The following is a 23868-nucleotide window of genomic DNA, read 5'->3' as shown; positions in this document are numbered from 1 at the left end:
AACATAGGTCATCAGGCCTGGCGGCATATGACTTTCTCACACTGAGCTTTCTCACTGGCTGGATGTCCCTTTTTTTAAAAAAAATTATTTAGATAGATTTTACTGACTGGCCTGGAACTTGATTTGTAGACTAGGCTGGCCTTGGACTCACAAGGATCCATGCCTCTGCCTCCTAAGGGCTAGGATCAAGAGTGTACCACCATATCGTTCCACCAGTCAAGAAGTTGTGTTTGACTGATTTTGGGGTAGAGATGTGTACTAATTATATATAAGAACTTGACCACTGGCTTGACATCTTTGGAGGATGACTTGACTTTCTGGTAACTCCTAGACTCCCTACCCCTGCCTGTTTTTGATACTAGATCATTTCTGGTAGATTCTTGATGCTGGGTGCTTGAAAATGCTAACTTTGCCCCTTTCACACACCCACATTTAAGCTAAGAGACAGCACCACCCTGAGCAACTTAGAAGTTAAGGAATACTCTAGAATTCTACTTTCTAGTTAAGCTCTGCTATTTGCTGACTGTGTCATCCACATGGCTAAACTGCTCTGAATCCTTTCATAGCTTCTTTCCAAGCTTTCAAAGCCCTGCCTTGATATGGAAGTAGTTACTGAGCTGTACGTCTTAGTAGCTGGAATAAACTCTTCTGTGCAAACCTTCTCTCTCTCTCTCTCTCTCTCTCTCTCTCTCTCTCTCTCTCTCTCTCTCTCTTTCTCTCTCTCTTTCTTTCTCTCTCTCTCTCTCTCACACGCCATCCATCCATCCATCTTTATAAATGAATAAAATTGCTGTGCCCCTGGGTCCTGGGAGGCAAGTGCTCCTACCCCGACCAAATTACTTAGGCCGCCCTTGGGTCTATGATCTTCCTCCCTCACTTTCCTGAGTATTTAAGCTTCTAGCTGGTACGCTCAGCTTCTTGTGCTTTTGAGAGTCATCCAAAGTTTTGTACAGTTTATAAAGTAAATAATTTTATTGCTGAGTTGTGAGTATATCATAATTTCTTTATTATGATATCTTATACACATATATGTGTATATACATTCTTGATTTGGAGATAGGTCTGCAACTCAAGATCCTTTTGCATCAGCCTCTTTGAGTGCTAGAGTTAGGAGTGGCCCTGGCACTTAGCTTGTACTGTGTATTTATATTGGATATTGTGCATCTTTGTATTAGAATGGAAGTGCGATGAAAATGGCTGCATTAGTTAGTGTTTGCTGCTAGGACAAAACACCTGACAAAGGCACATTGAGGAGGGAGGGGCTTACACAGCTTGAAAATAGGGCTGCAGGAGTGGGAGGCAGCTGGCCACATTGCAGGTCTGTAGGTGGCACGGTGGCCGCCAGGTATCCGTCTGTCTTTCCCCTTCTGTGCTGCTCTGGCCTGGATTTGATTTTAATGAGTCCTAGGCATAAGACAGCTTTGGCTACCAAGCTAGATATCAAGGTAGGATGAACAGAGGACTGCCATCTGCTCTGCCCGCAACCCCCCATACAAGAGCAACACAAACAAGGTGTCTCCTTGTCCATCACCAGGGGCTCTTCTGACGGTTGGGCGGACGGACGGACGGACGGGTGTGTGTGTGTGTGTGTGTGTGTGTGTGTGTGTGTGTGTGTAAATTCACTTCACATCCTTTTTTTTTTCCTTTTATTCCAGTCCAGAACTCCAGCACACTGGATGGTAATATCCACATTCAATTAGGTTTCTCTAGAAACTCCTTCATGGATGCATCTAGAGAGTGTTTCTACTTGATGGTTCTAGATCGCTAGGCTTACAGTCACAGAATTAGAAATAGTGTAGTAAATCACATCGCTCCATCATCTCACAGACAGAAAATGGAGGCCCGTGTAAGTTAAATGATGTTGTTAAGATTGTTCCAGCTCAGTTATGGGTAGAGTCTGCTTAACCAAACCCTCCAAGGTGACTGTGCTCTTTTCTTACCCCTAGAGAGAACACAGCATGTAAACCTTTGCTACTGTCATCTATTCATTGAAACTATACTTACTGATTTCCTGTTGTGCTAGGCATGCTGTATTGAATGGCACAGACCAGACCCCACCCCACCCCCTACAAGGAGTTCATTGTAGTGGTGAAGCTGAGAGCTAGGAAGGATGGACTGGATGTGTTAACAAGAAGGGTGGTGGGAGTGAAGGGTTTTTGAAGGACAGGGATTTCATCAGTTGTTTCTGCTGGGATATTTATATTCTTACTTATTTGTTGATTTTTTATTTGTTGATCTATTTATTAATTTTGTGGCCTGTCTCTTTGTCTTCTAGTCTGTTACTTTTCCTTCTAAGGACTCACCTGTCACCGGTGCTCATGTTTGCTTTGTCACTAATGGAGTTGTAAAGGGAGCTGCATGTCCCATTTGGAAGGTTTTTGGAAAGATCTCTTGTAGGTATTTCCAGTCCTCAGGATTGGAAGGCTCTTTGTTCAGATATAAAAGGAGAGCTGAACTCGGTGAATTGGGTATGTCAAAGAACTTCAGCGTGGAGTTGGCGAGCTGTTTTGGAAGAATCTGTTGACTCATTTCTGTGTCTAAGCTGCTAGGGACAGCAGAGGAGCTGTGGGTAGTGTCTGTGAGGCAAGGGTCAGCGCTGCTAGAGTTATAAGACACGGAGGGGAATTCCTGACCTTTCCAGTCATGGGACACTTTGGGGACAATGGAGTGGAAGAAAGTGATCTTTGTCCTTACCAAATGTACTCTGTGTTTGTGAGGCCAAACTTGTGACTTCAGTCACCTTAAGAAAACATCTGATAGGAAACTGGCTCTGCTTCTAAGGAGGAGCTCCATCTTCCATGTGAATCCACAGTGAGTGTGCACTCCAGTAGGATAGAGTGCACATGTGACTTCCTAACCTCCTGTGATGTAGAAGCAGGGTTTCTAGAACTTTCTGGTCATCCATTATAAGGAATGGAACCTTTGTTGGAACTTAAGACTAGACTACACTGGACTACTGATGTGTTTGACATAGTTTTAGTAAAGTCCTATTTGATTCTTTTATTTTATGTATGTACATTGGTGTTTTTTTGCATGTATGCCTGTGTAAGGGCATCAGATCCACTGCAGCTGGAGTTAGAAGCAGTTTTGAACTACTGTGTGGGTGTTGGGAATTGAACCTGGGTCCTCTGGAAGAACAGCCAGTGCTCTTAACCTCTCATCCATTTCTGCATATTTGAAATGATACAAATTAGACCTTTTTATTTAGTCAATATACAGATTAGACGGTGAACATAAATCATTGTCTGATGTTCTTTTACTTAGGGAGAGTTGGAACTCCATGCTCTACTGCTGAGCTCCTGATGGTTTTTAAAAAGATTTTTAAAAAGATTTATTTAGTTTTATGAGCATTGGTGTTTTGCCTACATAGAGACACACATATACACACCACACACACACACACACACACACACACACACACACACACACACACACACATCTGTGTTAGTGTGCCAGATTTTTTTGGAGATAGGGTTACAGACAGTGGTGAGCTGCCATGTGGGTGCTGGGAACTGAATCCCAGTTCTCTGGAAGAGAGTAGCCAGTGCTTTTAACTGCTGAGCCATCTTTTTGGGCCAATTTAAAAAAAATATTTATTTTGTTTAGATTTTATTTATTGTATGTATGTGAGTACACTGTCACTGACTTCAGATACACCAGAAGAGGGCATTGGATCCCATTCCATGTGGTTGGTGGGATTTGAACTCAGGACCTTTGGAAGAGCAGTCAGTGCTCTTAACTGCTGAGCCATCTCTCCAGCCCATATTTATTATTTTTATTTAGGGATATATGTCCATATCTGTGAGTGAATGCTGTATGTGTGTAGGTGCCTGTGGATGTCAGAATCCTTGGAGCTGGAGTCACAGGACCTTTTACTGCCTGCCATGGTCTAGGTATTGGTACTGGGACTCGGATCATCTGGAAGAGCAGCAAGTGCTCTTCACTGCCCTTCACTGCCAAGCAGCTCACCTGCCCTGTTCTTTTAATATTATGGAAATGGTTTTGGATTTCTCAAGGGAAAGATTCCTTCCTTTTCACCTCTTTCCTTCCTTTATAAGAAAACAAAATGTTACTTGGGGTCTGTATATGTGCTTTGTCATCAGAGGCTAGTGATGGGCACAAGGTGAACTTAGTACTATAGAAACTACTTGTTTTTTTAGGGTGCTGGTCTCAGTTGAAACTAGAGAATCTCTTGGTTTCTTTGGCTCTCTTCCTCCGAACTTAGCCAGAAAAGATAAGAAAGCAAAGTAAACTAGAAACCAACAAATACAAATCATTAGTAGAAACTCAGTGTTGAAAATAACTGCCCACATAGCTTAGTTACAAATTTCAGTGGAAAATTATAAAACAATCATTTGTTAAATCGGGGTAGAACTTATCAAGAGGTTTCTATTGTGATAGAATAGGGGAGCTTTGGATAGTGCTTTGTGTTTTGTGGGGATGGGGCTGATTGAGGCTGCTGACACTAGGAACAGTTTAGCAAACTTGGCAGGGATGTCAGATCATAGTTGGTACAGATCTGATCTACTTTAGAGGGTAGGACTAGAAGGGCCTCCATGTTGGGCAGCTTCAGAGTGCCTTTGTGGCTTATCTCCTCGAGTCTGGCTGGGCTGGAATTCCTTTCCTCCCTCCTCAGCTCATTGGTCCTTCCCCATTGCTGCTTTTCTCTTCCCAGGGCTGCTGGGGGAAAGTCCATGTGTGCTCATGCTTCCTGGAACGATCTGAGTGCTCAGATGGAACCTCTCGAGTCACTGCTGTTGCCCACTCAGATCAGAGGTGGCTGGTGCTCTTCTCCATGAAATAAATACTTTGATTTACAAATAGAAGTAGTGGGTGTAAGGAAAAGATGACGGGGCACGAATGAAAGGAAAAGTCACAGGGCACCAATGTTGTGAAAGGTTAACGATCCGAGTCACGGCACCAATGTTAGGGGAAGGATGAAGAGAGTGGGGGGCATATGGCCCATGGAGGTGCGGCGAGGCCTGAGGGCAAGGGAGATGCCTCTGAGGGGTCCATGTTGGGAATCCCTTCCCTGAGGGACCAGCCACACAACAGTATAGTACGGAATAGAGTTTATTCAGGTCATGGGAGAGTTAAGAGGGTGGTAGAGGCAGAGAGAGAGAAGTAGAGGAGTAGAGGCTGGCCATGAGCACGTGGGAGAGAGGGGGGAAGGGAAGGGAAGAGGGAGGCTACAAGAGCACAAGGGCAGGAGAGGCCAAGAGAGAGAGGAGGGGTCAAGCAGCTCCTTTTATAGTGTCAGGTCACTGGGGCGGAGCATACCTGGCCACTGCTGGGTAATTGAGGGGTGGGGTATACCTGGCTGTTGCTAGGTAACTGAGGGGTGGGGTTTACAGAATCCCAACAGTGGGGATCTTTGAGAACTGTTCATTGATTTTACAAAATGAGCTTGTAATGTTACACAAATTAAGTTTTTAGGAAAGTGGGTAAGAGGTTCTATTGAGTTTCTTCCCGAAAGATTAATTTTGTTTTTTTTTTTTTAAATTGTGTTTATGTGTCTCTGTGTGGCTGTGTGCATGTGAGTGTAGATTAGGGGCATTGGGTCCCCCAGAGCTGGGTTACACTCCTGATCACTCCGGATTAGGTACCAGGGGTCCTCTGGAAGAGTAGTACATGCTCTTAACTGCTGAGCCATTTCTCCAGCCTCTTGTTGGGTTCCTTTCAGCCTAATATGTATTAGGTGTCACTTTACTAAGAGTCAGCCACAGCACCAGTATTATTAATGCTTTGTTTTGCTTTGTTTGTCTGAGACAGGGTTTTTTTATGTATCTCTGGCTGACCTGGAACTCTCTTTGTAGACCAAACTGGCCTTGAACTCAGAGATCTGCCTATCTCTGTTACTGGAGTGCTAGATTAAAGGCATGAGTGACTGTTCCCGGGCAATAATGTACTTTGGTTTGATTTCTTTCTTTCTTGTTTTTTTTTCTTGAGACAAGCCTCACTAGGCTTGGCAGCATGTACCTTTACCTACTGAGCCATCTTGCATGGCTCCTTGACCCTCTTTGAGTCAGAGTCTTATTGTGTATGCCCCCCGGATGGCCAAGAACTCATGGAGGTCCCCTTGCCTCTCTGCCTCCTAAGTCTTGGAATTCAAGACACATGCTACCACTTCTTGTTAATACCTTATTTTGGTTAGTGGGAGAGGAAATGAGTTATTTGAAGTGTGCAGTGAGAACTTTGATTTTAGGTGGAGCTGGTTTAGATCTGGCCACACTGCTGAGTTGCTGACGTCTGGGTAACAGGCAGGCGGGAGCCCCGTTGCTCTTGCAGCACACTTGGGTGTTTTCCCAGTGGGCTGATTCTAAGTAAGAATGGCTCCTGTTCTCTCAGTGTGTGTGCACACTGGAGCTATGCCCTTTGCTGTTTGACTTAAACAATTCTTTATCTTAGGCTGTCCTCTGTCCCTGCAGGGTTGGGCAGTCAGTTGTTATCTAATGTCCCTGAGGCTTCCTAGTGAAGTGGTTCTTTCAAGGCCCTGTAGTGGCAGGTCTGGGTGGAACCTGGGAGCTGCTGACTTGCCCCAGGTCTCAGAGTCCATGCTCCAGGAGGAGCAAAGGTGATGCTGCTCCTGCTTTTGTTTGTTTCAGGGCCAAGGGCTATTTGGTCAGAATTGGGTGGGTTGACAAGGGTGGCTCACCGTGAAGATGGGGCGGATGAGTGAGCAGACAGACCCACAGCATCCTGTGCCCTGACCTCTTCTTTGACCTTTGCTTTTCCTAGTTTGAAAACTTGTCTTCCTGCCACCTAAATGAAGGCAACTGAGTCCTTTCTGGCTCAGGAAAAGTTGTCTACAAGTTGTTTGAGTGTTACCAGGGAGCAAAGTAATGTGAAAGGCAGGAGGGTGAGGCCATGTTTGCCAACCTGGTTTTCTCATCTATTCATTTAATTTGTCTCTTTATGTGCCAATGGGAGTCAGAATGCTTATGTCCTTACTTTACACAAGTAAAAGGCTGCTAGCATATGCTGACTGCTCATAGACCACCTGAAGGCAAACCTACCAAGGCTTTTGAGTTCTTTTTTCTGAGTCTGCTTATTGGATCCAGAAGCTATACCCAACAAAAGAGCATACGTGTTTAGTATGTGTCAGGATACCAAATACCAGATTATATTCCAGATGTTAGTTTTATCATAAACACAAACACAGAGACATATATGTGTGTTAACTTTGTTTTCTTTTTTGAGATGGATCTTACTCCATAGCTTGTGCCGATCTTGAACTCACGAACCTCCTGCTGTCTTTGCCTCCTGAGTATTAAGATTACAGGGGTGTATAAGCACACATAGCTTATTTATATATTATGTACATTATTTACTGTTAAGCTAGAAACACTTCTGTACCTAAATGACCGTTCTTAGATACTCTAGATACCAGTTGGTGCTTCTAGATTTTCAGGGGAGACACTGAAGGTCTAGGTTTTCTTTCTTGCCTCAGGACTGTTTGAGCAAGTAGACTCAAGTGGCCAGCTGGCTACCCTGACCTTAGCTGACTCCTTTCTAGTAGAAGTTTATGGGGCCTTTGTTTGTGTCTTGCTGGCCACCTTAGCAACTTGGAACCAGACTGGCTGAGTGACCGAGGTCCAAATGGACTATTCTTTGTCACTTTTTTTTTTCTCTTTTTGTTGGTTTGTTTTTTGAGACAGGGATTCACTATGTTGTAGCCCTGGCTGCCCTGGAACTCTGTAGACCAGGCAGGCTGGTCTCAGATTCACTAGCCTTTCCCCAGAACTGGGATTAAAGTGTAAGACCCCAATTGAGTCTTATCTACTTGAGGCTCCCATGAATGAGAGAGATCAGGGATTGATGCAAAAGCAAAAGGTTTATTAGTCCAGTGCACTGGGGTGGTCTACATCCAGAGGAGAGGCAACCCTTGAAAGGCTGTTACAGGTAGTTTTTATACTTTTTAGGGTTATATCCGCAAGGTTATAATTTAAATTCATTGGCTAGCCTTTGACTCTATTGGCTAGCAAGCATGTGATATATGGGACCAGAGGGTCAGGTGATTTTCAGTCAGTACATTCTGCAGTTTTTCAAGAATGTTCCTGCTCCTCCCAAGAACTGTGGGTGGAGAATGGAACTTGGCCTACCCTTGACCCGAGGCAGTGCTTGTAAGGCTGGCAAAAGCCCCTAGGGTCCTTCAAAAGGACTGTGCCACTGCACCTAGCCATTTAAGAAATTTTTAACTGGGTCTGGAAAGACTGCTCAGCAGATAAGAACACTGACTGCCCCTTCCTAAGGTCCTGAGTTCAAATCCCAGCAACCATATGGTGTCTCACAGCCATCTGTAATGAGTTCTGATGCCCTCTGCTGGTGTGTCTGAAGACAGCTACGGTATATTCAAAACAAACAAAAAAAGTTTTTAACTTAATTTTTTGACAGATTCTTGCTGTATAGCCCAAGTTGGTCTTGCACTTACAGTCTTCCTGCCTCCATCTCTTCCATGCTGGGATTACAAATTTGAGTTACCATGCTAGCTAGCTTCTGGATCTCTTGTTTCTTAGAGCTATCAGGCAGTTGAAGTGGCCTGTGCCCAAGCTGATCAAATGCTGCTGTGGGAGGTCTGTGGAAGGTCTGGGGGACAGGGCAGAAGAGAGGGATTCAAGGGTTAGCAATGTGTCACACCTGAATCCTAAATGCTGTGATTTCCTCAGATAGCTGAGAGAAATTGGTTATAAAGGTTTTACTACTGAAGCTAGAGGAGACCTGTGTGGTGGAGGTATTGATTTGAGGTTCAGTAGTCTGAGTTAGTGATCCCGAGGAGCTTTCTGAAGTTCTATTCTGGATTTTGAAAAACGAAAACAGGTGCTGAAGAGATGACTCAGTGGTTAAGAGCATCAGCTGCTCTTTCAGAGGTCCTGAGTTCAGTTCATGGTTCACAATCATCTGTAATGGGATCTGATGCCCCTTCTGGTGTGTCTGTAGATAGCAACAGTGTACTCGTGCATAAAATAAATATATTTTAAAAACAAAACAAAGACATTTTATTTACAGATAGGGAGAAGAGGAGGGGAGGGAAAGTGTGTGTTGTGTGTGTGTGTGTGTGCTAGCATGCATGTGTGTTTATGTGTGCATGTGTGTATATGTGAATGCTGGCTCTTCTTGAGAGTGCATGTGAGGAGTCTGAGGAGGTTAGAGGACACCTCTGGTTACCAGGGTGGTAGGAAGTGAGCTATTGTACCCTTCGTGTTCTTTCATTTGTCACAGGGTTTATGAATGTATGAAATTGGAACAGTAAACTTTTAAAATATTACAACTTTATTAAAATGAAACTCACAAACCACCCTTTATTGTTTTTTAAAGTTGCCTTTTCATTGTGAGGATCAGATATAGGTCCATGAACATGCAAAAAGAGTCCTGTACTACTGAATAGGACCTTCAATCTAGATTCATCTTTTAAAGGGTGCAGGTCACTGGAAGTCCATGCTTGGTTCCCCAGCACCACGAATGAAATAAAGAACTAGAGAATTGAGTGCATTTATTATATAATCAAAACCTGCAGCCCGGAACGCCGTGTGAGCCCAGAACATTGTCATTACCCCAAGCAGAGACCTTGTCCCTGTTTCCTCCTCTTCTGGCTGCTGGCAGTCACTAATCTACTTTCTGTCTTATGAAGTGGATTGTCCTGAACATCTGACATAAATGAATCACATATCTGGCTATTCTGTCTGGTTCTTTTCATTCAATATCGTTTTCCCGTGGTCATGTTTAGCATGTGTTGGTACTTAGGCTTTTTTTTTTTTTTTTTTTTTTTTTTTTTAGTATGTCAAGCAAATACTGATAGCTGTTTACTTTGTTTTGAAACAAGGTTTCTTTGTATATTCTTGGTTGTCCTGGAACTGGAGTAACTACAGTAGTGAGCTGCCATGGGGGTACTGGGAATTGAACCCTGGTCCTTTGGAAGAGCAGCCAGTGCTCTTAACCTTTGAGCCATGTTTCCAGCCTGTTTGTTTACTTTTATATCGTAGGTTCTTAGACATTTTTGTCTAAGTGTTTTAAGGAGATAAAATTTTTATTACTGAAAATTTTGTATTGGTATTGTTTATGTGTAATAAAATATATGTGGGCATACATGTGCCACAGTGACTTTGTGACAGTCGCCGGTGACTTTTGGGGAAGTTGCCTTCTTTTACTTTGGATGCTGAGGTTAAACTCAGTCAGGTATATTGGACTTCTGATGAGCTTTTTTTTTTTCTTGATATATTTGAAACAGGGTTTTTCTGTGTAACCCTGGCTGTTCTGGGGCTCACTATATAAACAGGCTAACTTTGAACTCAGAAATCCACCTGTGTCTTCCTCTTGAGTGCTGGAGTGAGTATATACCACTGTGCCTGGCTTCAGTGAGCCATCTTGCCATATATACATGCATGCATACATACATACATTTTTCACCTAGACTTGCACTTTTTAGGCTAGCCTGAAACTTTGTACATCTTAGACCAAGCTGGTCTTCATCAAGTGATCATCCTGTCTCAGACTCTCAAGGAACAAGATTGTATCTGCTCACAACTGTGCCCCCTTTTGGTTTTATTATTTTTCTAAGGATAATATTTTTATTTTAACATTTGTAGTTACTGTTTGGGGGATGATACATGTGGGCAAAACTGTCATTTTTCCAGTTCATAAACGTATTTAGAGTATTGGGTTGCAAATGAAAATACTTTGTACTATAAAATATTATAAATTCTTTTAATTAGAATTAGAAAATACTTTAAAACAAATGTGATCATATTAATTTCGTGTACTTTTCTGATTCAGTAAAAGGTTTGGTGTAAGTGAGATTTAGATAAAAGACTAGTATGAGTCTGGGGAGAATATGCCTCATAATCACTGAAAAAGTAATTGAAATGATTTATGATTCATTTTTCCCGATAATTCTTCAGATGTGCAATTCCTCCCCAAAGCTATTTTCTGACTTTTTCTAGCTAGTCAAACAAGTCAGTACAGGAACAGCATAGTTAGCGACTGCACCTCAACTCTAGGTCAGTGGTCATGTGTGCAGTGCTTGTGTGATTTTTTCAGCCATGGCTGTATGTAGTCTCACCTCAGCATTTTCTGGCCCCTCTGAAAGTGAGCAAGCAAGGATATAGGGAATGGAGTCTGACAGAAGGCTTGCTAGGAGAAGGTGCTTGCCTTCAGACCTTCCCAGCCTGAGTGTGATCCCTGGGACCCACATAGTGAAAGGAGTTTCTTCAACAGAAGCAACACACACACACACACACACACACACACACACACACACACACACACACAAATTGTAATGTAAGAAAAAAGGGGAGGGGAGACCTGGAGAGATGACCCAGTGGTTAAAGAGCACTTGCTGTTCTTACAGAGTTCCCAGCATCCACAAGGTGACTCATACTGCCTCTAGCTCCAACTCAGGGAATGTGACTTTCTCTTTTAGCCTGTAGGGCATCAGGCAGGCAGATACACACACACACACACACACATACACACACACACACACAGTGCATTGACATACATACAGGCAAAATACCCATATACATAAAATAATAATTTTTTAAAAATTTAGGTGGGTGTGGTGGTACACATCTTAAATCCCAACATTCTGGGAGGCAGAGGTGGGTGGGTCTCTGAATTTGAGGCAAGACAGGTGTATATAATAAGGTCCAAGCCAACCAGATCTATTCAGTTAGACCCTGTCTCAAGAAAAAAAGAAAAGAAAATGCTTTGCCAAATGAGCAGTGGGTAAGGACAAGTATGACGGTCTGAGTTTGAATCCTCAGAGGTCATGCACTAGTGTGCACCTGTCATGCTAGTGCTCCTGTGGTGATGTGGAAGGCAGGGACCAGAGAGCTCCTGGAAACCTTCAGGCTGGTGAGCCTGGTATAAGCAGAGATGAAGCACCAGGGACACCCTGTCTCAAACATGGTGTGGCAAAGTCTCACACCGGAGGTGGCTCTCTGACTCAATGGTGTGCCATGGCAGTCACACACCCATATTCCACATACACACCCCAGAAAGTTGTACAGAATCAGGTCAAAGTAAGGGCACATGTAAGAAATGTCATAAAGGTGAAAATAATGGTTGTAAATTGCAGAATGGTTGGGAAAAGGCTCATCCTTCTTCATGGCTAAATGGCAGCCGTTGTGGGATGAACCACAGTCTGCTCACTCATCCACCAGTGGATGGGTGTGTGACTATTTTGACTTTTTGGTTGGTATGGCTAATGCTGATGTTTATGTTCGTATTTGGAGAGGTTTTATGTGGACATTTGTTTTCAGTTGCTGGATATAAACCTAGAAATAGGATTTCTGAGTCATGGGAATTTTGTACTTTTTTATTATTTTATATGTGGGTGTTTTGTCTGTATATATGTCCTGTATACTGCGTGCACGTCTGCTGCCCATGGAGGCCAGAGAGGGTATTAGAGCCCCTGAAAGTAGAGTCATAGGCTGCTGTAAGCTGCTGTGTGGATCCTGAGGACTGAACCTGGGATCTTTTAGGAACTTTATGGCTTGAGCTCTGTATTAATTTTTTGTTGCTCAGTTGTGTGATTCTGTGTGTGTATATGCAGGAGAATGTGCTGCTTATGGAAACCAGAAGAGGGCATTTGACCCCTGGAGCTAGAGTCAAACCCCCTCTTGGTGCGGGTTCTGGGAACCAAATTTAGGTTCTCTAAGAGCAGCCAGAACTTTAAACCATCAAACTGCGTCATTCCCCAGTTTTAACTTTTATGACTACCAAGTTCTCCCCCTGACTGAAGCTTCAGAGGGTCCCACAGGCTGTTTGCAAAGGTGGAGTTTTTGTCTTGGAACTTCCTTTTCCTCCCAAAGGTCTTGTTTGGAAGCAGTGAGTTTCTTATAGGCATTAGTTTCTTGGTTTCTATATTTTATTGTCTTTTTTTTTTTTTTTTTTTTTTTTTTTGAAGGTAACAAATGAAGAGGACTTTATTAGGAAATTGGACTGTAAGCCTGACCAACATCTCAAGGTGGTTTCCATCTTTGGAAATACTGGTGATGGAAAGTCCCATACCCTCAACCACACTTTCTTCTATGGCCGAGAAGTCTTCAAAACCTCCCCTGCTCAGGAGTCCTGCACAGTGGGAGTGTGGGCAGCCTATGACCCAGTCCATAAGGTAGCCGTGATAGACACAGAAGGACTCTTGGGGGCCACCGTGAATCTGAGCCAGAGGACACGGCTGCTGCTAAAGGTCCTGGCCATCTCAGACTTGGTCATCTATCGAACTCATGCAGACCGGCTGCATAATGACCTCTTCAAATTCCTTGGGGATGCCTCGGAAGCTTACCTGAAGCACTTTACCAAGGAACTCAAGGCTACCACTGCACGCTGTGGCCTGGATGTTCCCTTATCCACCCTGGGCCCTGCAGTTATTATTTTCCATGAGACTGTGCACACTCAACTTCTGGGTTCTGGTGAGTAGACAGTGGTGTGTCACAGACTGGCTTTTTAAAGCACAGGAGGTGGCCTCTGGGATGCAGTGTGGTGGTGGTAATGCCCAGAAAAACTTGGACCCAGGCAAGCCTTCATAAAATGTTCCAAGAAGGCTGGAATAATTAACAAGTGTAGTAGACCAAGGGTCTTGGGAGATAAAGATGAGGCCTGTTTCCCTGGAGTATGGATGGTGAAAGCTTCAGAAAGGGTTCAAGAGAGACTAGAAGAGCTAGGCAGACAATATATGCCTATAATTTGAATATTCGAGAAGCTGAGGCAGGAGGATTGTGAATTTGAGGCTAACCTGGGCTACATAGTGAGACTGTGGTGGCACACTGAAACAAAACAAAGGCAGGTATAATGGTGCATTCCAGTATTCAAGAAATGGAGGCTATCCTTAGCTACATTGTCGGGTTACCATAGGCTACATGAAACACTTGTCTCAAAAAAAAAAAAGGCCAGAAGGCAAGAAAGAATGCTTATATACAGGCGCTGTCACAGGGTTATGAGTATGCTGAAAGAATTCTTTCCAAGTTTTATAGAGAGAAGTAGAACTATAAGGTGGTGGCTGGTGGCTCATGTGGAATTACTAAGAACTTCCCTTTTAAAATATTTACATAATTAAGACTAAGAAAATGGTGTACTGGTGAGAATATTCATTAGAGAAGAAGAGACCAGATGCCTCGAGTGCTGGAGGCCTTGGTTGAATCCTAAACACTGCAAAAGGCACGTGTTCCGGTACACACCTGTAATGCCCACACTTGGGAGGCAGATCCAGCAAAATCCTGCAAGTCTGAGACCATCCTAGTTTACACAGTGAGACCCTCTCTCAAAATAAAGTGAAAAAGAAAAAAAATAAAACAAAACCAGAAACAGCTGGAGTGGTTCTCAAGTGGAGGAGTTGGCCTCAGGAGCGTGACTTAATGTCTTCATGGGAGAGAGAATGGAACCTGTGGAGGTGTGTGTGGCGAGTGCATCTGTAAGCTATCCTACTGTTTCTGTGTTCTTAGAGAAATATGCAGGGGGTCAGGGACACCAGTAGTTTTTAGATGTGGTATAGTGGTCTGACTCTGAAAACAGTTATACTGTTGGCATCTGTGTATCAGTCAAGAAAAGACCCATGTTGTGTGCTAGACAGAGGTGTAGAGCTAAAGCCTCTCCCCTCGGGCTACTTGGAGAGACCATCTAGTCCTCTGTCCTGTAGAGCTGTGGGAATGGAAAGGCGGACCACACACCCTGGGAAAGAGGAAGCAATGTCTGCAAGTTGAGCTGTGGATAGGCAGAGCAAGAGAAGCATGTTCTGGGAGGAGCAGATCCCTGGCAGTTTCTCAGGAGCATCTGTATACAGGGGACTGCAGTATCAGCCCTTGGGGTGCATTCTGTCTTACAGAGGGCTCTCTTGAAATACAAACTTCACTTATAATTTAGATGCCTTGGCTTCTGATATTCCTGCTTGCTTTCAATTACATCAAAATGTAATGGAAGCCAAGAAAAAAAAAAAAAAAACCCAACAATCCAGTGGCTGGATGTGAGCATGTGCTCCTATAATCCTGACACTCAGGAGACTGAAGCAGAAAGATTGAATGTCTGAGAGCAGCCTGAAATGTTGAGATCCTGTCCCAGAAATTAAACAAAATCAAAACTCCTAAAGGGGTTTTGTCTAACCCCTGTCAATGTCTAGCCATTAGTTATCCCCCTAGACCCTCTCCTCACTCTGCCTGTGCTTGCCCATGTGTTTGTGAGTATGTGTGTGTGCATGTATGTATAAACAGACGTGTGTGTGTTCAAGTGTGCATATATCTACAATATATGTAAATACAATGTATGTATGTGTATATATTTTGCATGTACACATATGAATACATACACAGTGCTCACTAGTGTACCATCTTTTCTTTGTTCTCACTTTGGGATATGCTTTCTGTCTGTCTGGACCTCAGTCCCCCAACTAGCTTATCTGGGCCAAACCTTTCCTGATCTCCTTTGCCATGGTCCTTAATGTACCCTAGTGCTGACACACTCCTCTATCTGGAGTCATCTTGTATGTGCTTGTTTTTGGTGTTTTCCATGAAAATGGAAATGACATGAAGGCAGAAACATTGCCTACCTCACTCACTGCTCTATCTGTCTTAAAGAGCCCAGATGAAAGTCTGGTGCAGAAATGTGTGTCAAAGAGAAAATTAAGAGTTGTGCCTGTCTGGAGCACAGTTAGGTTATTCAAGGGAGCTGGAGATACTTGAGGATCAGACCATGGGTGGCCTTGGATCAGTTCTCTGAAGGAGACATAAGTACTGTCAGGCCTGTATTTCAAAGCTTTATTTCCCCAACCCTATCCCAGGAACAAGTAGAGGAGCATGTCTAGAGTTGGGTGGGTGGGTGGGGTCTCTTGGGTAGTCTTGAGGACTGAAACATGATAGTGGTAAGAGGGGCGGTTGTTTGATGGACCTATATAGCCAGTTGTTTGTGGTGCTTCCAGTGAGTCATGACCTTCCAGAGACTAAATAAGAAGTGTCTATGAGATAAGGTGAGGAGACAAGAAATGTTAACCCTGCACTCTCCTGTGATCAGTCCTAAGTCATTCTGGGTCTTTACAGAGATAGGGACAAGGTTTAATGATCAGTTTAGGCTTTTGAAATAACCAGCCCCTAGAAGCCATCTTTTTGCTTTGTACAATGCTGTGTGTAGCAGCTTCAAATGACAGCTCAGAGAACTGCTTGCAATATGTAACCAAGGAGGTTACTACCATCTGACATCTGGAGCCTTTTCTGGAGCAACAGGGCTTCTTAAAGCCTCAAGATAGAGCAAGACAGCAGGGTAGGAGTGTCAGAGGTGGGCAAATGGAACATTGTATTTTTTCTTGCCTCATAGCTGTTCAGCTTCTGATTTCTGTTTGATCTTGCTGTTTTTCTGAAGTGCTGGTAGGAGCTTAATAAGAAATGAACGACAGGTTAAGTATCCCTTACCCAAAATGCTTGGGATCAGAAGTAGGATTGGAAGCTTTAGATTTGGAGTGTTTGCCAAAGTCTGAGAAAGGAGCATCCTGAATCTGCAACTGTGAAAGCCAAGCGCTCTCCTGGCTTGGTTCAGAAGTCAACTTGACAGTTTAGTGTTGTAGGAGTGAGTCACAGCTGGGGGATTGGCTTAATTAGACTGGTCTGTGGGCATTTTCTTAATTTATTTTTATGTATATGGATGTTTTTTCTGCATATATATACCATGAACATAAACCAGTAGTGTTTTTGGGGGGTAAGGGGACAGAAGAGGGTGTCAGATGCTCTTGGAATTACAGAGTGTTGTTAGCCAAACGTGTGAATCCTGGGACTTGGACCTGGGTCCTCTGGAAGAGCTGTCAGTGTTACCTTACCACAGAGTTTTACCACAAACCATCTCTCTAGCCTCTGTTTTTTTCTTTACCCCCCCCCCCCAAAAAAAGTGTGTGGATGTTTTCTCTACATGTATACATATCTACCACATGCATGCCTTGATACACGGGTGGTGTCAGATTCCCTGGGACTTGAGTTACAAACCATTGTGAGCTGCCATGGGAGTGCTGGGAATTGAGCCTGTATCTTTTGGAAGATCAGCTAGTGATCTTAACCACTGGTCCAAACTTTGTTTTCTTGATTGCTAATGATGTAGAAGAGTCTAGCCCACTGCAGGTAGTGCCATCCCTAGGTAGGTGGGCCCTGGCTGTGTAAGAAAGTAAGCTTTGCCATCCCCCAGACCAGATTGCTTTTGGTCAACACCAGAAACTAGGGTGGTGTTAAATCATTTCTGACAGGATATTTATTTTAGGGATGCCTGCCCGGCTTATGTTATGTAGATGAGCAGAATAACGTTTTGAGAGCAGTGATTGCATGTTCAGGGAAAGACATGCAGAGACATAGGAGGAAGGGAAGGGGCCGGGTCAGGTCCCTGGGGTGCTGTGGGAGAAGGTAGGGACTAATGCCTGCTGCAACTTCTTTCAAATCTCAGCAGGAGGTGAGTGTAAGGGATAAGTCCAGAGTTATGATGGATGCTGTTTGATGACTGTCTCCTAAAATTTGAATTAATATATCTTCAATGTTTGAGTGCTTTTCTTACGTGTTAAAGGAAGTTAATCTAAAGTGTCTGTGAAAGCAAACCTTTACCTCTAAAAAGCACACCGACTCTGCCCATGGCTCACTCCCCCAGTATTACTAGCTTGTCATAGCTTTGCAGCTTCACCATGCAAGACCAGAGTTGTCAGAGTATAAAAATTGTGAATGCTCACTAGTAGACAACTGGCTAAACATATCTCCTGACTGGAAAACTACACAGCTCTTATAAAGAATAAGGTGCTTCTTCAGTATATAGTGCAACAAGTGATTAGAAAGCAAGCTGTGGACATGTAGGAGGAAACACAGGCTATGCTTGTCTTTCCTTTAATGCTGACAGGTCTACTCTTTTCTTCCAGTAGATCTTTTTCAATATTCTTCTATGCTATACATGCAGACACGTGCATATTACATCACAGTGTATAAGGCAATGAATCACACACCCATGTAACCAGCATCTGCTTATGAGATGCCCTGCTTCGGTCTTGCTCCTTTTCAGGCAGCGCCAAACAAATACAGTAATTCTAACCATATAGTAGGTGCGTCTACATGTGCTGGACATATGTAGAGTTACAATTTATCTTACTTTTACCGTGAAAGGTAGGTAACTTTTGTTTTCAAAAAAGGCACCCACTGTCCACATGCCTTTCTGCTTGTACAGATCACCCCTCAGAGGCTCCTGAGAAGCTCATCCAGGACCGGTTCAGGAAGCTGGGCCGCTTCCCCGAAGCCTTTAGCTCCATTCATTACAAGGGAACAAGGACGTACAATCCCCCCACAGACTTCTCTGGGCTTCGACGTGCTCTGGAACAGCTGCTAGAGAACAACACCACCAGGTCTCCCCGTCACCCAGGGGTCATCTTCAAAGCCCTGAAGGTCAGTTGGCTCCTGCCCTGGGTACTTCTCATCAGTCTACAGTACTCCTAGGCTGGTGCTGGGAAGCCTGGGCTGGAATGAGTTGGTACAGAGGGTATGTGTGAGTGGAGGATGCATAGGGCCCACGCCTTTGTCTTGTCAGGTGCTCCAGTAGGAAGGACTCTTGTGTCCATAATTCAGTTGATAAAGGGAGAGGAGCTGCTAGCTCAGTTGGTAGACTGCTCCTGTTGTAGGTTGGCTCCCCTGGACCACATAAATTGGACATGGTGGTGTATGCCTATAATCTGGACACTGGGGAAGTGGAGACAGGGCCATCAGAAGTTCAAGGATATTTTGGCTGCTGATTGTCAAGTCTGAGGGCATTTGGAGTTTATGAGACAGGAGTATTTAGGAGGACCTTTGCATGAGATTTTCTTCAGAGCAGATTCTGAAACATCAGGGAAAAGATGGTAAAGGGGATGGTTTTGCTGTGGAATTGGATGCCATTCAGTGTGTCACCTACATACATGATATTGAACTAATGTTTGGGAAACCCATCTTTGAGAATTAGTTTCACTGGGCATGATGACACATGCCTTTAATTTCAGCACTGTGGAGACAGATCAGTGAATTCAAGGCTGTCTTGGTCTACATAGTGAGACCCTGTCTTAAAAAATAAAACAAAACAAAAACCTATCATTTTCCTTAAGGCCAGGCATATTGTGGATCCGTTGCAGCAGTAAGATCAATCTGCTGTTTTGTTAGTACAATTAAATGATCTCCTGTTATAAAGTCCCTGGCTGTCCTTCTATAGGGTGTTCTGATGTATGACAGAGCTTACACCCAGAAGGCACTCTCTGACTTTCTAACCATGGCAGGTCTGTATAATCTATTAGGTAGTGCCCTTTAAAAAAATTATTTTTTAAATTTATGTATATGTTTTTTTACCTGCATGTATATATGTGAACCATGTGCATGCCTGGTGCTGTGGAGGTCATAAGAGGAATTGGACACCTGGCGACTATATTTACAGATGGTCGTGAGTTGCTCTAACTGGTGGGTGCTAAGAATCAAACACTCCCCCCCATTTTTGAGACAGGGTCTTACTTTGTAGCTCTGGCTGCCTTGGAACTCGTTATGTAGACTAGGCTGGCCTTGAATTCACAGAGATCTGCCTGCCTCTGCTTCCCAATTGTTGGGACTAAAGGCGTGAGCTATGACACTTAGCATTTGGTTTTAAGCTTTCTTTTTTGGTTTTGAGACAGGGTTTCTCTGTGTAACCCTTGCTGTCCTGTTGTCCTGGAACTCACTCTGTAGACCAGGCTGCCCTTGAGCTCAAAGATCCACCTGCCTCTGCCTCCCAAGTGCTGGATTAACTGTGTGCACTACCTGGCCCTTAAGTTTTAATTTTTAATTATGGATGTGAGCACAGGTGCCCCGGAGGCCAGAAGTCAGCTGTGGATCACTTGGTAGTGTTTCATGCAGTTGTGAGCCAAACGTGGGTCCTGTGTATGAACAGTACCTGCCCTTAACCACTGAGTCACCCTGTGGCCTACTCTTTTGCTTTTCTCTGAGACAAGGTTACATGTAGCTCAGGCTGGTCTGCTGTTTGCTGTGGTTAACCTTGAACTTCCTGTTTCTTCTGCCTCTAATCCCCAAGTACTGAGATTATAGGTTTGCCATTATGTCTGTGTGTGTGTGTGTGTGTGTGTGTGTGTGTGTGTACCTTGTCTGGGCAGATCTTCATGCTGTGCATCCCCACTGTACTCATGAAATGTACTGCTGCCATTGTCACAGCTATCAATAAACAGGTGCTAGAACAGTGGCAAGTGGGAACATCAAAATAAGATAATTAGGAACTCTGACTCAGAGTAGTATAGATTATTGAAAATTACCAATTTAAAAGTTGGTTCAATGTCTGTGGGTTGGCCATGTTGATGTTGGGCCCATGCTGCCGCTGAGGGCCATATCTGGGTCTGTGATGTCCATGGGGGATGCTGCCACCAGGAGCCATGTTGATGTGTGTGGTCCAGACTGCCTCTGAGGGTCTTTTCTCACTTGTCCTCAGTGTTCATGGTCTGTGCTGTCACCAGAGACCATATGGAGGCCCATGGCCACGCTCCTGCTGACTGAAGAGCAAGGAGGCTACTTTTGATGTGGGTGGCTGCACGTGCACAGCTGAGAGGGCAGGACTTGGGAAGCTTGTGTGGCAGCTCCTCACCCCCACTGCACCTCAAGAAAAGAGTTGCAGCCTGGACAGGAGGCCACTGAGGAGAACTCTTAAGGGGTGTGTGATGGAGATGCTGAAGTGTGCATCTCCACAATTGATGGCCTCTGGTGGGAGGTCCGGGAAGGGAGGGACTCAGTTCTGTTCCTGGGGCCGGCCACTGAGAATTCGACCATGTTCCACTGAGTATATCACAGCACAGACTTTATTAATTATTACTATTGCTTTTGGTTTTGCCCTTTTTGTGTGTGGGGGAAGTCATGGGAGCTGGGGTGTATGTGGAGCAGCTAGGTGAGTGTGATCAGGTGTATGTTGTGGAAATCCCAGAGAATCAATGAGGTTGTTACCTTGATAAAAGGGAAGGGGAAGAAAAAGAATTGGTTTAGTAGTTTTGCTAGATGTTGTGGCATGTGCCTGTGATCCCAGCACAAGGAGGTTGAGGCAGGAGGATTAAAGTCAGTCTGGGTTATACATGTGTGTTCATAGTGAGACTGTATCTCAAAAGAACAAGCCAATACTCTTTACAGTGATGGCGAGGAGTCTTGATGAAATTTATGTCTTATGCTGTATGCAATGATCAAAGCACTCCCTGCATTTACTAAAGGTAGGAAACGTTTATCTAGGGAAACTTAAAACTTGATGCTATTATGGAAATACAAATTCAGATTCTGGCCAGATGGTTCAGTGGGTAAAGGTGTTTGGCACCAAGCCTAACAACTTGAATTTGATCCCTGGATACACATGGTGGAGAGAACCAACTGCCACATGTCCTGTGATTTCCATGTGCATAAGCACACTCACAAAATAATGACACATGTAAGTAAAAGAATTCTGCTTTACAGACTGTGCTCAGTGAACCGTTTGTCTAAATTCACACCCTTTTGTGTGAACTATAGACAGTGTTACAGCCTGAAATAACCCACAGTGGCTGAGAGTGGGAAGGGCCATCACAGTCCCTCCCCTAGGGGTAGCCAGGGCAAATGCTTCTTTAGTTTTATTTTTCAGTTTTGTTGTGGATGGGGTTTTGTAGACAAGTGCCTTCCTGGTGAGAGCCACATTCCCTGCCCACTCTAACACTTGAGACAGTGTGGTGTGTTCTAGTAAACATACATAGTTTAAATGAAAAATCAAAGCTAAAACAGTCATATCTTATTATCATTATAGATGTAAATTTGTGACTCTTCTTGAAAAGTAATTGATAACTACAGATATTTCATTGTCTAAGTGTACCTAGATGAACAATTAATAGGTAGGATATTATTGGAAAACTTTGTTACAAGTGTCCTTGTTAGACACAAAAGCTCTTTCTAACCCTTAATTAGTTGGTGTGCTGTGCTCTTTTGTCTATGGGCGGGTTGGAAGCCAGGTGCTGTTGTGTATGCCTATCACCAGTACTCAGAGGCTGGAACAAGAGGATCCCTGTGGTGTGAGGCCAGCTGGGCTACCTAGAAAGTTCTAGCCTAGGCTACAGAGTGAGATAGTATCTCTCTCTATGCTGCACTTTTTAAAAAAGGAGGGTAGGATTGTAAGTATGTAACTGTTTTTGCTGATGTTTTTTGAACCCAGACTAGTCTTGAACTCTGTGTAGTCAGCTCCACCTGGAGTCTCTGGTCCTCCTGCCTCTGTCTTCCAAGTGCTGGATTACAGGTGTTCACCACTACACCTAGCACTATATCTGTACATACTTTGTTTTGTTTTGTTTTCAAGACAGGGCAGCCCTGGCTGGAACTCGTTCTGTAGACCAGGCTAGCCTCAAACTCAGAGATCCACCTTCCTCTGCCCTCCAAGTGTTGGGATTAATGGTGTGCACTGCCACTACTGCCCAGCTTTGTATATTTATATTTTAACAGCGATTCATGCGGTTTCTCATAGTTGCATATGTAATCCTATTTAAATATTTTAATATTTTGGGGTTTTTATTTTCATTTTTTTCTATTAAGGTTTGACTTCAATACAATCTTTTATATTCCTTTTATATGCTTTAATTCATTGTTCTTTGTACTAAACTCATCAGCTCATTCTTTGAGGAAACCATTTCTTTTCAACACTGGATATACTGGAGGCAGGGACATGAGGGTCACCATAAATTCAAGGCCAATTTGATCTACATAGTGAATTTCAGGCCAGCCTAGGCCACAGATTGAGACTCTTATCTATAGAATCTTTAAAAAGAAAACAAGTCATAAAGAGAAATCTGTGTAATTTCATGCCTATAGTCCCAGCACTTGGGGGGTAGAGGCAGGAGGACCACAGCATCAAGTCAGCCTGTGTGCTGCCATGATTTTCTAACATGATGATAAAGGACTGAACCTCTGAAACTGTGAGCCAGCCCCAATTAAATGTTTTCCTTTGTAAGCGTTGCCATGGTCACGATGTTTCTTCACAGCAGTAGAACACTGACTAAGACAGACAGGGTCTCACTATGTAGGCCTGGCTGGTCTGGAACTTGTTCTGTAGATGAGGCTAGCCTCTAATAACCCAGAGATCTTTCTGCCTCTGTTGGGAGTAAAGGCATATGCTACCTGACCGTCCCCTCTTGTTCTCTTTGGTTTTTGTCCTAGGGATTGAAGCCAGGACCTAGCACACATTAGGCAATTACCCTTACTTCTTACACTCACTCATATTCATTACTGAATGGGAAGAACAGCTTTCGAAATGAGATTTATGAGAAGGGATGGAACACTGGGATTGGCTGCAGTTTGAATACGTCGGTGATGTCTGGGCCATTAGTGGCTTGCCCATTTGTGCCTGAGAATGGTTACCTGTTCACAGGACCACTTTCTCTGTCACCTGGACACATTGTGTTTACCAGCCCCTAGTACCAGTTTTAGTTAGGATAATGACTCCTTTCCATAAGGTTCACAGTAGCACCAGCCTAGATACCTGTGAACATGCTTTCACGGAGAGGGAATCAACACTGAACAAAAGAGGAACTGAAAATGAAGGTAACTGTGGATGTCTGTACTTACAGTTCTGAATAATCAGGAGATGCCTTTTCGGGTTGAAGCCATGTAGGTGTCATATGATACCTTCTTTAGCCTCCAATCCTTAAATGTAGAAACTCTTGACTTTCCAATTCCATCAAATTAGGAAGCATCTGTTAAATATTTATGAAGTTATTGCTGGAGGGTAGCTACATTGAAGAATATCTATTTGGAAACGGGCCTCCACTGCTAGCTCTTGATAACTGGGACTAACCTCAAAGGTACAGTAGAAAGGCTCCTACTGTTGCCAAGGCTACTAAAGTTCAAGATCATCTAGTTTCCAGGCAACCAGGTCTCC

General features: G+C 43.8%; 1 protein-coding gene across 3 annotated transcripts in view; it reads left to right on the top strand.

The window, feature by feature from the left end:
* ZFYVE1 (zinc finger FYVE-type containing 1) overlaps positions 1-23868 on the top strand; it is a 46017-nt gene that overhangs the window by 9969 nt on the left and 12180 nt on the right. For all 3 annotated transcript variants that reach the window (XM_080908323.1, XM_080908321.1, XM_080908322.1), the window contains exons 3-4: positions 12905-13409; positions 18166-18380. In XM_080908323.1, the coding sequence (XP_080764449.1) occupies positions 12905-13409; positions 18166-18380 (720 nt within the window). The remainder of the gene's footprint in view (positions 1-12904; positions 13410-18165; positions 18381-23868) is intronic.

Source organism: Micromys minutus (genome assembly GCF_963924665.1).
Source record: "Micromys minutus genome assembly, chromosome: 1".
NCBI lineage: Eukaryota > Metazoa > Chordata > Mammalia > Rodentia > Muridae > Micromys > Micromys minutus.
This window is presented reverse-complemented; position numbering and strand designations above follow the sequence as displayed.